The sequence below is a fragment of the Pan troglodytes genome, chromosome 7 (genome assembly GCF_028858775.2).
Source record: "Pan troglodytes isolate AG18354 chromosome 7, NHGRI_mPanTro3-v2.0_pri, whole genome shotgun sequence".
In the NCBI taxonomy this organism is placed as follows: domain Eukaryota; kingdom Metazoa; phylum Chordata; class Mammalia; order Primates; family Hominidae; genus Pan; species Pan troglodytes.
Genome location: NC_072405.2, coordinates 118,705,291 through 118,722,277, shown reverse-complemented (window position 1 = coordinate 118,722,277; position 16,987 = coordinate 118,705,291). Strand labels below are relative to the sequence as shown.

Sequence of the window (16,987 nt, the reverse complement as noted above, 5' to 3'; positions counted from 1 at the left end):
ATGATAAAGAGCCTTAATTTCTGAAATCAAAGTACCTATCCAGAATTTCTTACTAACTGTAAGATCTTGGGCAAGTCACTTAACTTCTCTATGACCTTGTATGCCTATAGAATAAAGACAATATCTGAAAGGATTATGATGACAATTAATGGGATAATATATGTAAAGTGTTTAGCTCAGTGATGGCCCATAGTAAATATCTGATAAACATTTCCTTTCTTCATTATCACATCATCATCATTTTCTTCAATTCTATCACTCCCTTTCACCATTTTCCTCATATTTATACTCTGTTCTGTAGAAAGCTGCAGCTTTTTCTCAGTTGTAAAGTAGAAATCTGGATGACCACATAAGTTGTTCTTTTAACTGAACATGCTTTACTTAAATGTTTTTTAAAAATTAACAAAATCATAGCTCAATAAACAAATTATATCATCCCTTAATAAATGCTAATAATTACATTTTTTGACCTCACAAAGTTTAGAAGATTTTTAGCCAATATCAATTCAAATAATTTGTCTGCAGCCCTAATCGATGTTCTGAATAAACAATCTGGAGGCATTAAGAAATGCAACAATAGTTCTGAAGAACCCATGCATGATAGTGAAAAACATGCTACTAAAAGAATACCACGAACCACAAACAATTTACTCCATTATTCAAAAGTAAGTCAACTGGCCAACAACATAGATCCTATTCTATTTTCTTCAAAGAGCATCGAATACATAAGGTTCAATCCCTGGCTTCAGAGAATTCACATTCTTTTAAGTGACATGTGTTAAATATAATATAAATAAAACTGAGAAAGAACAACTAAAAAGTACAGTATTGTTTAAACTTTGGAGTGAGCATAAAGGTTATTGTGATGTTTACTAAAACAATCAAAGGGAAGGTGGCTACAGGACAGCTAGACCCTGAATGAAGACTAGAATTGGAAGAGTCATGCTCCTGTAAGATTTTTCCAAATAAAGATATATATACACTAGTGCCAAACAATAAATGGAAACCTATATAATTTGTTTCAAACTTTTAAAGACCATGAATAAATCTTCATCCAACTGGCTACATGCCTTCTATAATATTACTCAGAATAGGGTTAGCAAGCAATTTTTTCTGAAAGACATACAACATTTTTTTATTTTAAATAGGCTACCTGGGGAAGAGATACTACCTAGAAAAGGATTAAAGGATTAAGGCCTACCGGCAAAATACAATCTAGAACCTCCCCCCTGCCTCACTCCAGACTCAGGGACCCAGAAGGAACTGGACAGTTGACCAGCAAAAGGAAAGCAGAATCCAGGTTCCCTGCCCCCAAGGTTTATACCTAGAAGCCTGGAAAATGTGGCATTTTAAAAGCATCTTCTGGAGCAAGATACCCTCTCAAGATAATTGGTCTTACACATTTACTGTTTACGGAACACATGTCTGACTGTGCACTCGGGTGTATTCAGTAGCATTGTTGCCTGCAGTTCCCTGTGTTCACCAGAGATGCTGAGCTCAAAGTGGAGGTTTTACTCTACTCATCACTGCAATCTGCACATTGCTCCACAGTCACACAGAGGCCTGTGTTCTGTTTCCTGTAAATGGAAACATGTTCTGAGCCTATCTGCCTCCTGTGGCTGCACCTGGTCCTCCGTACCAACCCCTGGGGGTATCCACAACCACTTGGGACAGAAGAAGGTGGAATTTCAAACAGGAGCTTGAATGGATCTTCAATGACAGACTTGGACTAGCTGTGGCCCAGACGTCATCCCCGCCCAGAATTGCCAGGAGGAGGCTTTGCTGGCACTGGAGGTAGCTCAGGGCCTGCCTGCCTCCCTCCACTGAGTCCAATGGGCACAAGCAGGCTGGCGTATGGCCAGAGTTGGCCAGAGTGTGTCAAAGCCCCTCCGACGCCTTTCCTTTACCTTTTTAAAAGAATCTCAAATAACTCATTGAAATGACTCAAAGGTGAAAAAGTTTTACCAAAAGGAACCCTTTTTCAGTTAACTACTAATCAAATGGATGCATTCTGACCCTCTCAAGTTTCTTTCCCCAGTTACAGTGGGGAACTGGCTGAGTGTTAACTGTGGGACTCACTGCAGCATCTTACCCTCAAGGCATGAGAAGACGAAAAAGATGAAAATGCAACCTGCAGAGCTGGGCTTAATTCCCACGTCACAGTCTGGCCCCTGCTACAGGAGGCTACCCTTCTCAGAGAGAGATTTAATAAGGAATTGAAAGAATAGTTAGGGGGCCAGGGAGATGTGAGTGACACTGGTGTTCCAGGTGAATGAGGGGTTAGTGGAGGGTTTGGTGCTACAGCCAGTCAGGATATTTGCAAATCCAAACACATTCCTGTGTGAGGCATGTTACCATTTATCAGTTTTTGTGAATATGTGTATTTTAAGCAATAAGATTTAGCTGGTCAGACTTTTCTAGGCAGTCTCAGTGGTGCATTTCCTGTGTTGTGACTGTTCTGAAGATAGAGTGGCTCTAACCACTGTGAGAAGCCTGAATAAAAATCGACCCCCACCCTCCCCTCACCGAAAAAAACCATCTTTACCCTTGGCACAGAGGAAATTACATCTAATTCATAAATAAAACTTCAAATATTTGATATATCACAATAGGCAGAGTTCACAATTCAGGACAAAATCTGATCTTCTGAAGTATGAAATCAACTAAAAGACAATAATTACTCTGCTTTCTGAAAGGCATTCCTTCAACAAGTATTCGCTGGAAGCCTACCAAATGCTGGGCACTCTCCCACTCAATGGATATAATTTTTTCCCCTTAAGGAAGACTCAAAGTATGAAAAGTCAATCATTTTCAAAACGCAAGCCGAAAAAAAAAGTTCCCAAACTGGTACTAGAGTAACATAAAAAATAAAGGCTGACAGTAGCCCAGTCCCCTCCAATTCCACCTGTCTTAGTTTTAGATTCCCATAATCTCTAGCCTAAGAACAGCCTCCAAATTACTTTTCTCATCTCCTTCAAAATATATCCTATTTCGATGACACATTATCTCTAAAACTAACTGATGATATTTACCTAATCAAAATTTGACTTCATACTCCATTCTCTAAGAATAAAAATTAAAAATTACCAAGCTGTTCACAAATGTAGACCTTCTTTTTGTACTTCTAGCTACTCTGTATAAGGAATCAACTCAGAGGTATAAAATGCTGTCTTCCTCAGAAGTAAATCAGTGGAGGAGGAGAAAGTTAACTAGGCAGAGCACCAGAACCTTGCCCTCTCTTTATCAGAAGAGAAATGAAATTTGAAAAAAGCGTAAAAGGAGACAGCTCAGAAAGAAAAATACAAATGGCTGTTTAAGAATATTAAAAGATGTTCTCACTCCTGTAATCCCATAGCTGTTTGAGAATATTAAAAGATTTTCTCACTCCTGTAATCCCGGCACTTTGGGAGGCCAAGGCGGGTGGATCACGAGGTCAGGAGATCGAGACCATCCTGGCTAACACGGTGAAACCCTGTCTCTACTAAAATAAATACTAAAAAATTAGCTGGGCATGGTGGTGGGCGCCTGTAGTCCCAGCTACTCGGGAGGCTGAGGCAGGAGAATGGCGTGAACCTGGGAGGTGGAGCTTGCAATGAGCCGAGATTGCGCCACTGCACTCCAGCCTGGGAGACAGAGCGAGACTCCTTCCCCCCAAAAAAAACAAAAAACAATATTAAAAGATGTTCAGCAGTACTCATAATGCAAATTATAACAAAATAACATTTTTAACCAATTAGACTGGCAACTATTAAAAGAAAAAAGCTGATAATATACCACGTGGCAGGATATGGGGAAAGTGGCACTCTCGTATGCCACAGAAAGTGGGTACAGATGAATAAAAAGCCTTTTCAGAAGGAAATTTGTAACATCAATCAAAATTTAAAATCCATGGACCTCCTGACCCAGACATTTCACCTCTAAAGATTCATCCCACCAATGACATCCACTGAAAAACTGTTTCTGAGAGGAAATATCAGAATCATCCTAAGGGTTCACCAAGTTCACCAAGGGGACTTAAAGAAACTTTTTCATCAAGACAAGGGACTATATATCCACGCAATGCAATCCTACTCAACAGGATAATGTAAAGGATGTGATGACATGGCATGATCTTTAAACTATATTGTTACATAGAGTATACCACATTTGCATTTCTAACCATTCTCCCTGTCAGAGGAATACACACACACACACACACACGCAAACACACACACACGCAAACACACACACACGCGCGCACGCCTATTTGTGCATGAAAAATATCTCTGAAAGATCACATAGAAAAATCATTAACAGTGCTTGCCTGGCTGGGCGCGGTGGCTCATGCCTGTAATCCCAGCACTTTGAGAGGCTGAGGCAGGCAGATAACAAGGTCAAGAGATCAAGACCATCCTGGCCAACATGGTGAAACGCCATCTCTACTAAAAATACAAAAATTAGCTGGGCATGGTGGCAAGTGCCTGTAGTCCCAGCTACCCGGGAGGCTGAGGCAGGAGAATCACTTGAACCCGGGAGGCGGAGGTTGCAGTGAGCCACAGCCTGGCGACAGAGCAAGACTCCATCTCAAAAAAAAAAAAAAAGTGCTTCCCTAAGGGAAGGAGGACCTGAGCTCAGGGATAGAGGAACAGACTTATTTTTTTTTTTACCATATCATTTTATATTGTCCACAATTTTTAACATGTGTATGACTTTCTCAATAGAGTATTTCAGAACTTTAAAAAAGATGGGAAGAAGGTATGCCATTCCACCATTCTTTCAAATAAAAAATTTTGAAACTTCCATTCTAATTACCTTATTCCTTCTTTCCTAAGCAGGCCTTGTACATTAATAATGCTTGTACTTTAATAAAGGCTTATTCATGCATTCACTTGGGATACAATGTCTTTGTATCATTTAAGTCACACTCATCCTTTAAGGCCTTCCAGACTCAAAACCCATGCAGCAAGTCATCAAAGAAAGAGAATTTAATAAATCAGTTTCAAAGTCTACAGCATGTTCATCACATCATGCTACCTCACTAGAAGCACAGAAAAGGCTAATTCATCCTTGTGTTTGTTCTCACTACCATGCACACTGCAAGCATAACAAATGTTCTCTGAAAGAATAATGAATGCATGTGAATAGGAAGTACAGCTGCTTAAAGCTTCAATGAACAACTTCATTTCTATACTGGATATCCAGAAACACAGAGGCATAAGACAAACAAAAGGTCACGTGATCACTTTTCAACAATGCAGGGAGCAACAGCAAATGAGAATAAAACTGGACTTTCCCGCCTTTGAGATACTAAGTTGCTTTGGAAAAAGAAACGGCGATGTCTTCTGTGGAGTAACTTTAACTGTTGCATATTAGTGAAGTCTACTTATAGACTTTATTAGTTCTAGGTCTTTTATAGCTATGTTTTCTCCTTCAATGTCTAGCACAGTGCTTCCTAAGGATATAGGAACAGAAACAGTATCTCTACTCTTACTAAGAGCAACTCTTTGATGGTTCATGAGAGGTATTCAATACATGTTTACAGAAGGAAAGAAGGGACTGAAAAAAGATTAGATCATGTTTGATAAAAGAATAATACATTTAGCAAAGCTGAATTAAGTCGCCTTGCTCTCGAATGTTTACCTAACCGCTAAGGGATTTAGTTACTACAGGGAGTATCCCTTACACAAAACGCTTGAAACTAGAAGTGCTTCACATCTCAGATATTTTCAAATTTTGGAATATTTCTGTATACCTGAGATATCACAGCAATAAGGATCCAACTCTAAACACAAAATTGGTTTACATTTCCTATACACCTTATACACATATCCTGAAGGTAAAAATTTTATACAGTATTTTAAGTAATTTTGTGCAGAAAACAAAGTTTTCATTGTGTTTTGACTGTGACTCATCACATGTGATCAGGGGTGAAATTTTCCACCCGTGACATTATTTCATTCTTCAAAAAGTGTTGAATTTTGAGGCACTTTGGATTACAAATTTTCAGGTTAAGGATGTTCAATCTGTACCACTTCACACATATTCTATGAGGGGAACCATTTGGCTTTCTCTTTTAGCCAGTTTTAAAAGTCACAAAAAGCCATAAAATATGAAAGATACTACAAAGACAGATCAATAATTAATCACATATTATCTTATAGTTTGAAGAAGTGAAATAACTTATTAAAAATTCCCAATGTAAACTGAGACAGAATCAAAATATTGTACTCCTAATTCCAAAATTGACTTAAATTACATTGATTTTTAAACTGGGATGAGAAATATAAAATTCAGAAGTTGTTTTCAGAAATCTGATTTCAGTTTTTTCAATCTATGGCTAAGAGAAAAATGAGTATCTTTGAAACCACAGTGAAGTCTTATAAATCAAGAATAAGAAATAAGTACAGGAGAAAATCTTCAGAAAAAAATGGGTGCTTTTTCTAAGAAATTGTTGAACTAAGACAGATAGTAAGCTATTAGAATTGTTAGATTAGGAAATCATTCAAAAACTTTCCAATTTTAACTTTTTATTCTCAGTATCTACATAAGCTTATAGAAGCTATTTCTTATTTTTATTTTTTATTACAGATAGGTTTGCAACTGTCAAAATTTTTCCTTGAACTTTCTATATTCTGAGAATCTTCACAAAATAATGAAAGTTCTCAGCTATCTAGAACAAATCACACACACACACACACACACACACTCTCTCTCTCTCACATGGCTTGGCTGTGTCCCCAACCAAATCTCATCTTGAATTGGAAATCCCACAATTCCCTTGCATCATGGGAAGAACCCAGTGAGAGGTGACTGAATTATGGGGCGTGTCTTTCCTGCACTGTTCTCATGATAGTGAATGAGTCTCACAAGATCTGATAGTTTTAAAATGGGAGTTTCCCTGCACAAGCTCTCTTTGCATGCTGTCATCCATGTAAGATGTGACTTGCTCCTCCTTGCCTTCTACCATGACTGTGAGGCCTCCCCAGCCATGTGGAACTGTAAGTCCAATACACCTTATTCTTTTGTAAATTGCCCGGTCTTCTCGGGTATGTCTTTATCAGTAGCATGAAAACCGACTAACACAGTAAATTGGTACCAGTAGAGTGGGGTATTGCTGAAGATACCTGAAAATGTGGAAGCAACTTTGGAACTGGGTACTGGCAGAGATTGAAACAGTTTGGAGGGGTCAGAAGAAGATGGGAAAATGTGGGAAAGTTTGTAACTCCCTAGAGACTTGTTGAATGGTTTTGCCCAAAATGCTAATGATACGGACAATGAAATTCAGGCCGAGGTGGTCTCAGATGGAGATGAGGAACTTGTTGGAACCTGGAGCAAAAGTGACTCGTTATGTTTTAGCAAAGAGACTGGTGGCATTTTGCCCCTGCCCTAGAGATGTGTGGAACTCTGAACTTGAGAGAGATGATTTAGGGTATCTGGTGGAAGAAATTTCTAAGCAGCAAAGCATTCAAGAGGTGGCTTGGGTGCTGTTAAAGGCATTCAGTTTTACAAGGGAAACAGGGCAAGTTCAGAAAATTTGCAGCCTGACAATGCAATAGAAAAGTAAACCCCATTTTCTGAGAAGAAATTCAAGCCAGCTGCAGAAATTTGCATAAGTAACAAGGAGCTGAATGTTAATTCCACAGACAAAAGGGAAAATGTCTCCAGGGCATGTCAGAGGTTTTCATGGCAGCCCCTCCCATCACAGGCCTGGAGTCCTAGAAGGAAAAGGTAGTTTCATGAGCCAGGCCCAAGGTCCCGTGCTGTGTGCAACCTAGGGACTTGGTGCCTTGCATCCCAGCCACTCCACCTGTGGCCGAAAGGGGCCAACGCAGAGCTCAAGCAGTGGCTTCAGAGGGTGCAAGCCTCAGGTCTTGGCAGCTTCCACGTGGTGTTGAGCCTGTGAGTGCAAAGAAGTCAAGAATTGAGGTTTAGGAACCCCTGTCTAGATTTCAGAGGGTATATGGAAATGGCTGCATGTCCAGGCAGAAGTTTGTTGCAGGGGCGGGGCTACCATGGAGAACCTCTGCTAGGGTAGTATGGAAGTGAAATGTGGGGCCAGAGCCCCCACACAAGAGTCCCTACTAGGGCACTGCCTAATGGAGCTGTGAGAAAAGGGCCACCGTCCTCCAGACCCCAGAATGGTAGAACCACTGACAGCTTGCACCATGCACCTGGAAAATCTAAAGACACTCAACACCAGCCTGTGAAAGCATCCAGAGGATGTACCCTGCAAAGCCACGGGGCGGAGCTGCCCAAGACCATAGGAATCCACCTCTTGCATCAGCATTACCTGGATGTGAGACATGGAGTCAAAGGAGATCATTCTGCAGCTTTAAGATTCCACTGCCCCACTGGATTTCAGACTTGCATGGGGCCTGTAGCCTCTTTGTTTGGGCCAATTTCCCCCATTTGGAATGGCTGTATTTATCCAATGCCTGTAACCCCACTGTATCTAGGAAGTAACTAACTTGCCTTTGATTTTACAGGATCATAGGTGGAAGGGACTTGCCTTATCTCAGATGAGATGCTGGACTGTGGACTTCTGAATTAATGTTGAAATGAGTTAAGACTTTCGGAGACTGTTGGGAAGGCATGACTGGTTTTGAAATGTGAGGACATGAGATTTGGGAGGGGCCAGGGGCAGAATGATATGGTTTGACTGTGTCCTCACCCAAATCTCATCTTGAATTGTAACTTCCACAATTTGCATATGTCATGGGAGGAACCCAGTGGGAGGTGACTGAATTATGGGGGCAGGTATCTCCTGCACTGTTCTTGTGATAGTGAAAGAGTCTCTGATAGTGAGAGCTGACGGTTTTAAAAATGGGAGTTTCCCTGCACAAGCTCTCTTTGCCTGCTGTCATCTACAGTAGATTTAACTTGTTCCTCCTTGCCTTTTGTTATGATTGTGAGGCCTCCCCAGCCATGAGAAACTGTAAGTCCAATAAACCTTTTTCTTTTATAAATTGCCCAGTCTCAGGTATGTCTTTATCAGCAGCATGAAAATGGACTAATACACAGACAGCATGAAAATGGACTAATACATACACACACACACACACACATCCCTACACAAACCCCCCACACACCCACTCAAAAAGAAAAACAAAAACCCTAGGGAATTTCCACAGAAAATCTCCCTGGGGTGGGAAAAGACTAAAAGTAAGCAACTATCATTTAAGAAACATACCAACTACTATAATACATAAGTATCATTACAGACTATCAAAGGAAATAAGCAGAGATAAGGGATTTATGATCCGTGCCTGAGATAAATGTGCTCTAGAAACTACAGACATTAAGTTACTGTTGTTAAATTATTAAGCATTTTACATCTTAAAATCTACAGTCAGACATTATATGATTTTTTAATGTCTATTTTTAAAGAAATACTTGCCAAATAAGAGAGAAACTTCATGTATCTTTATTGTGTTAATACAACAATTTCTCCTTCTATAAAAGAAAAAAACTCAACCTGGTTTTTGTTTAAAATTTTTAAAAATACTTATTTTCTTTTAGCAGGCATATGTGTGCGTGGAAATAATGACATAAAACATTAAAATGACTGATGTATTATCTAAAGTCTCTCTGTAACTTTTTAGTTAAAAGGTTAAGTCTGAGGGAATCTATTATGGTAATAAACTATAATGTTCTCAACATTAAAAACAGAATTCACCAGGGTATTTTTCAAACAAATACTACTATATAGGTATCTTTAGAACAAATATTCTATCCAATAAACTAATATACTTGTTCAAAATTACACTAAATTAAAGGGGTATGTTTCTTCTTATTCATGTATAAGGCAGAAAAAAGCAAAAACAAAATAAAATGCCTTCATTAATTCCATATACTAATTATTGAAATGGCTTCTTTTTTTTTCATTAAGACAACTAAAAAGTAACTGCACAAATTAAACAATTTAGTATTTCATAAACTTCAAAATATTTTATGCAAACACATAGTCTACTCTTTCCAAATCTCAACTAGCCCCTTCTCTAATACGGTATCTTCTAGAAGTCTCTTTTTTTTTTTTTTTTTGACACGAAGTCTTGCTCTGTCGCCCAGGCTGGAGTGTAGTGGCGTAATCTCAGCTCACTGCAACCTCCGCCACCCAGGTTCAAGGGATTCTCCTGCCTCAGCCTCCTGAGTAGGTGGGATTACGGGCACGTGCCACCACGCCCAGCTAATTTTTGCTTTTTAGTAGAGATGGGGTTTCATCCTGTTGGTGAGGGTGAGAAGTCAAATTTTATTGGAGAGTCTTAAATCTATTTAAAATAAACTGTGGCCCATCATGAACTATTTAAAATAAAAAATAAAAATATTTTTTAATTAAAAATTAAAAATATAAGACCTAGTTCCTTATGTATCTTTCCATTATTTCCTCGATGAATTAATTTTATCTTTTAAATTAAACTTTAGATTTTTTTCAAGACAATCTGCCAACTTACAGTGTTAGTTGGATCTTCTTGTAAAATCCTATCATATAGCTGTATAGCATCATCATATCTATTTAAAAAGAAAAAGAAACATCTACAATTATTACCTTAAAAATATAGTGATAAATAGTAAATACAGAAAAAAATTAAACTGGCTTTAATATTTTAATTTAAATGCATTTATAATTGCTTTAAATGCATTTATAATCGTTACCGAAGTCTTCCATCTTCATATAACAGTAAACGTTTACTACAGTCTTATTTTGTTAAGTAAAGCAAATCATGTATATAGTACTTATAGAAAATTTCCCTTAAAAAAATACTGATTCAATTTGTCCAAAGTACAAAAGTAAAAACTAGCCACACAAGTTGAAGACAGAACAAGCATCAGGACCAGATGTAGATATGGTAGAAGTACTGGCATAAACAGACTAGGAATTTAAACAATGACATGTATTTTCACAACTCTAATGGAAAAAGTAAACAAGATGCAAAAACAGATTGGTAATGTAAACAGAGATGGAAACTCTAAAAAAGAATCAAAAGAAAATACTGGAAATCAAAAACAATGCAAAAGAAATGATGAATGCCTTTGATGGGCTTGGGCTTATCAGTAGATTGGGCATAACTCAAAAGAGTCAGGAGGTTGAAGAATTATCAATACAAACTTTCAAAATTGAAATAAAAAGAGAAAAATAATAGAACACAATATCCAAGAAGTGTGTACGATTACAAAAGATGTCATATATATGTAATGGAATACTAGAAGGGAAAAAAGAAAGAAATATAGAAAATGTTTAATCGTTGAAAATTTTCCTAAACTTATGATAGACACAAAACTACAGATCCAGTAAACTCTAAGAACATCAAGCAGAATAAATAGCAAAAAATCTACACCTACGCATATAAAATTCAAATTACAGAAAATCAAAAACAAAGAGAAAATCTTAAAAGATGCCAGAAGAAAAAAACACATTACTTATACAGGTACAAGGATAAGAATTATATCAGACTTCTCTTCAGAAACCATGTAAACAAGAAAAGAGTAGAGGGAAATATTTAAAGTGTTCTGAGAGAAAACCAACTTAGAATTCTGTATCCTGAGAAACTGCCCATTAAATGTGACAGAGAAATATACTCCAGACAAACAAAAATTAAAGCAATTTGCTGTCAGCAGACCTGCCTTTCAAGAAATGTTAAAAGCTGCTCTTCAGAGAAAAGGAAAATAATATTGGTTAGAACCTTTGGAAGGTTCTAATATATAAAGAAAGAAAGAGCATTAGAAAATGAATAAATAAAGGTAAAATAAAATTTTACTTATTCTTAATCGATCAGATAACAGTTTGCTCAAAGTAGTAACAGCAACAATATATTTGGTGATTATGATTTATGAATAAGTAAAATGAATGAAAGCAGTGTTACAAATGACAAAAGAGAAGAATTAAAAATACTCTGTTGTAAGGTATTTGCCCTAACTGTGAATCAGTATAGTGTTACTTGAAAGTTGACTTGGATAGTTCTAAATATATATTGCAAACTCTCAGACAGCTATTTAAAAAATTTAAAAAGAAGTATAACTGATACACTGAGAGAGAGAAAATACGAAATTCTATAAATGCTCAATTAAATCAGAGAAGGCAGAAAACAAATGACAAAAGAAAAAATAACAAGAGCAATCAATAGAAAATAGTTATGAATATGGCAGATAATGAAACAACTTTATTAATAATCACTTTAAATGTAAATGGTCTAAGTATACCAATGAAAAGACAGAGACTATCAAAGTGGATTTAAAAACATGACCCAACTAAATGCTGTCTACACAAAACCCTCTAAATACAAAGATACAACAGAATAAAAACAAAGGGATGGAGAAAGAGATGCTGTAACACTAATCAAAAGAAAGCTCAGGAGCTCTATTAGTTTCAGACAAAGCAGACCTCAGAGCAAGAAAAATCAGTAGGGATAAAGACAGGCATTACATAATATAAAGGGCTCATTCTCAAGAAAAACACAACAATCCTTATTATTATGTGACTAACAACAGAACATCAAAATACGTGAGGCAAAAACTAATAGAACTGCAAGGAGAAATAGATGAATCCACTATTAAAGTTGGAGACTTCCATACTCCTTTGTTAATAATTAATAGACATAATAGGCAGAATATAAGGACACAGTTAAACTGTACAGCACAATCAATTATCTAGAAGTACTGAAAATAAAATTTTAAAAGACGGCAAAAAGAAAAATAGTCTGAAAGCACTCTTACAAACTAAAAATAATCATAATTTAAATGTTCCTATTGTCTAGAAAACACTACCGAATATTGTTGAAACATTAGAAAAGAATTATTGGACAGGACAAAAGAATGACTAAGCATTAAAAAAAAATGATAAACTGAACTTCATCAGAACTAAAAACTTCTCTACTTCACAAGGCACCATTTAGAAAATAAAATACTCAAGCAAGAGAATAGGGAGAAATATTCACAGCACATATATCTGACAAAGCTTTTATCCAGAATATATAAAGACCTCCTACAAATCAGCAGTAAAAAAGGTGAAATAACCCAATTTTTTAAATGGGTAAAGACTAAAGAAGATACTTCAAAAAGAAGTTATTTGAATATCTAAGCAAACATGACAAGGTTTTCAACCTCATTAGTCATCAAAAAATGTAAATTAAAGCCATATTGAGACAGTATTCCACACACTCTAGAATGTCTGAAATAAAAAAAAAAAATTAACACCACCATGATTAACAGGCTCCATGCCTGCCAGTTGATAAGATTTGGTTACCTTTCCATGGCTTCAAATCTCATGCCTGTTAATCGCTTGACTCTGTGACTGCCAGGGAACTGTCTTCTTAGCTCTTGAAGACAAAACTGAAAAAATAAGGGTTGAGTAGTAATTACATTATTTATACTAAATGGGCTACAATGGATGGCCTATATAGTCTTCAATGTGTTTTCTTGAATAATTTCATTAGTGTCATCTAATAACATGAAGTGAAATTAATCAGTAACAAATAATGGATTGAAAGAAGCACTATGACATTACAGTGAAGGCAACAATCAGTTCTCAGAAACTGATCATGCTCTTAACCAGGAAAATGAACAGATTATGAGAACCACTAATAACTCTTTAAGTACTAATATCATATTATTCCTCCTTAAAAACTACTTCTATAATGTGTCAGGCCCCTACTTAAATGACAACAGCGCCTGGCGTTTTCTTCCTAATTACAGCATAAGCTAAGTTTTTTAGTAGTCATCTCAAGTTCCTAGCAAATAACATAAACACTGTTTAATTTTGCCCTGTTGAAATTTTATATTAATCAGCCAACCCTTCTTATTTTTTTTTGAGATGGAGTCTTGCTCTGTTACCCAGGTTAGAATGCAGTGGCACAATCCTGGCTCACTGCAAACTCCACCTCCTGGGTTCAAGCGATTCTCCTGCCTCGGCCTCCCAAGTAGCTCGGACTACAGCTGCCTGTCACCACAACCAGCTCATTTTTGTATTTTTAGTAGAGATGGGGTTTCAACATGTTGGCCAGCCTGGTCGCGAACTCCTGACCTCAGGTGATCCGCCTGCCTTGGCCTCCCAAACTGCTGGGATTACAGGCATGAGCCACCGCGCCCAGCCAATCAATCATCCTTTCAATCAACATATCCTGATTTGGGGTCAGAAAATACAGACATTAAACGGATGGAATACCAATTTTTTTGAACAAGTATCCATAATTGACTCATCAACTTGACTAAATAAATAATCAAATATTTATTGAGTATCTACATTCTCAGCAACATATGAAGGATTCAAAGTTTTGGAAGTCCTAGAAATGTTAAAGATGATACAAATAGTCCACTGAAGCATATTAATGCATGTGTGACCAAAACAATGCCATTAACTACTGATGAAACTATTAACTGGTAATAAAATAAGTTTTAATATGAATTGGAAATACAGCTTCAAAGTTTGTGGCTGAAATCTGCCACACTAAGAAAAATATTCAAGTTAGTCAAAAGTGAAGATATGTTCATTTATTTCTTTGATATCAAGCAAAATCATATTACTTGGTCAGTCAAGCAAGCTAACTGTATAAATAATCTTAACCATTAAAAAGTTACTGTTTAATTGGGTATACTGCTTTATTAATCAATAGTGTTATCTAATTTGACTTCCTACTTTATCAAGTGATATTTGGCTATTTCAAAAAAAATAAAAATAAAAACCTCTCTCAAGATATAAAACTGTCACCTCTATGAATATTCAAAAGACTATGTCTCATAGGTTCTGAAGGTAATCCAACAAAGGTTTTGTGGAATGTTTTCATCACTAACAGCTCCACTAGAATTACATGTATAGCCAACCCAACCTTGAAAAGGACAATACTAATTCAGATGTGAATTTTTTTCAGGTATTTCAATTTTTTGTTTTTGCATATTTTCTTTCAGTTTAAATACAGAGGCAGCATGAAGCGGTACTTAAGAATTCAAGATGATAGGAACAACATTAACAGATGCCTCTGCTTTCTGATTTATAAAATAAATATAATAACATCAAACACAAATCAAATCAAGAAATAATTATGAAGGCTCAATAAAATCATGATGTAAAGCATTTAGCTTCGTTCCTAGCATGAGTCCAAAAACATAGCTACCATTACAGTGTTACTTTAAAAGCGGTATTAGGTTTGTTTGTTCGTTTGTTTTTTTTTTGAGACGGAGTCTCGCTCTGTTGCCCAGGCTGGAGTGCAGTGGCACAATCTCAGTTCACTGCAATCTCTGCCTTCCAGGTTCAAGCGATCCTCCTGCCTCAGCCCCCAGAGTAGCTGGGACTAGAGGCACGCTCCACCACGCCTGGCTGATTTTTTGTATCTTTAGTAGAGACGGGGTTTCACCACGTTGGCCAGGCTGGTCTCGAACTCCTGACCTCAGGTGGTCTGCCTGCCTCAGCCTCCCAAAGTGCTGGGATTACAGGTGTGAGCCACCTCGCCTGGCCAAACATTATTAGTATTTTATGTTATGTTCTATACGTCGGGATTTTCTTATGTCAGATATGTTTATAATATTGTGTAACAGTATTGAACATTACATTCTGTGAAAGTCATTCAATAACACAAAATACAAAATTGTTTTAAACTTTCTTATTTTAAACTCTATAAAATAGGATAAGTCACTTACTAAGCAGATAAATTTCAGTAACTAAATCTTTTCAGTAAAACTGGGATACTAAACAGCTACTTCTCAGGACTAATAAAAAGATATAAGATACTTTGTCCTAAAATATCTAGTTAGTTCCACTTACCGTTCAGAGTAGCACTCAAAACTAGCTATAGAAAGCATTCCATATAAGCCATACATTAAGTCTTAACTACGGTATACAACTGATGAAGCAAATTAAATATATACTTCATTTAAATACCTACCAATGCCAAGTCATCCCGACCATAGTCTAGTGCTGCAATCATCACCTGTTCATATATGATCCAAACTAGATACACATAAAGGGGGAAAAAAACTGAATTTAATATTAAAACAAACCCAAATGGAAATTAATGAATTCTAGTTTCTGATATTTCTAGAGAACATTACTTATAACTGAAAACTGATTTATTGTATTATCTCTGAAACTAAGGGAAGAATGCATTCTTACATGTTTCAGCAGTGTAAAATATGTTAATATAAGGTTAAAATCTCCAATTATTTAATAGTTTTACTGTTCTAAAAGAGTCCGTACACAATACATTTTGGCCAGACATTTGGCAGCCCTGTGAGCTTTAAAACAAAATGCCTATTTGATAGCTTACTACTACCAAGCAATTATAAATCCTTCTCAAAATAAACTATCATTAAAATTCTTGGGACAAAAAGTCACAGAGAAAATTAATATGACAAGTAGAAAAATCATAAATGAAACAACAGTTAAAAAAAAAAAAGGGCCCATGAATGAGGCATGTACTGAGCCTGAATGTAATAAAAGAACTTACTATCATCTCCCAGCTTAGAAGCATATTCATTAATTAATTCTTCTCCAACTTCCACAATTTGCTCACTATTTCTTGAGTTTTCTTCTCTCCATTTTCTCATTTTATCTCTCATTTCTGAAAAAAATAACATGACATTTAAGTGTATATGTACCCAGACACACACATACACATCCGATAGATGTCAAAAACCTGACAAGACAAAATCAGCTTTTTAGGTAAGGAAAATAAACTCACAATCTTGTAGAAGTCTGTGGTATCTCAAATTTGATAAGGTAGAAAATTAATTGAACAAGGGCAACAGATCCTTTAGAAGACTGAAACAGCATTACAACTGGTATTATGACTATCTTTAGAAGTGATGAATGGGCCAGGCACGGTGGCTTACATCAGTAATGCCAGGACTTTGGGAGCCCAAGGTAGGACAATCACTTGATCCAGGAGTTCAAGACCAGCCTGGCCAACGTGGCGAAACCTTGTCTCTACTAAATATACAAAAATTAGCCAGCTGTGGTGGCACACACCTGTAATCCCAGCTACTCAGGAGGCTGAGGCAGGAGAATCGCTTTAACCCAGGA

At 36.7% G+C, this 16,987-nt stretch overlaps 1 protein-coding gene across 3 annotated transcripts in view; it reads right to left on the bottom strand.

Annotated features, from left to right (window-relative positions):
* Positions 1 to 16,987, bottom strand: part of EMC2 (ER membrane protein complex subunit 2) — a 46,236-nt gene that overhangs the window by 20,686 nt on the left and 8,563 nt on the right. For all 3 annotated transcript variants that reach the window (XM_001135909.6, XM_024345256.2, XM_024345257.3), the window contains exons 2-5: positions 16,413 to 16,526; positions 15,852 to 15,916; positions 13,220 to 13,305; positions 10,431 to 10,488 (exon numbers count right to left, since the gene is read on the bottom strand). In XM_001135909.6, coding sequence (XP_001135909.1) covers positions 10,431 to 10,488; positions 13,220 to 13,305; positions 15,852 to 15,916; positions 16,413 to 16,526 — 323 coding nt within the window. The remainder of the gene's footprint in view (positions 1 to 10,430; positions 10,489 to 13,219; positions 13,306 to 15,851; positions 15,917 to 16,412; positions 16,527 to 16,987) is intronic.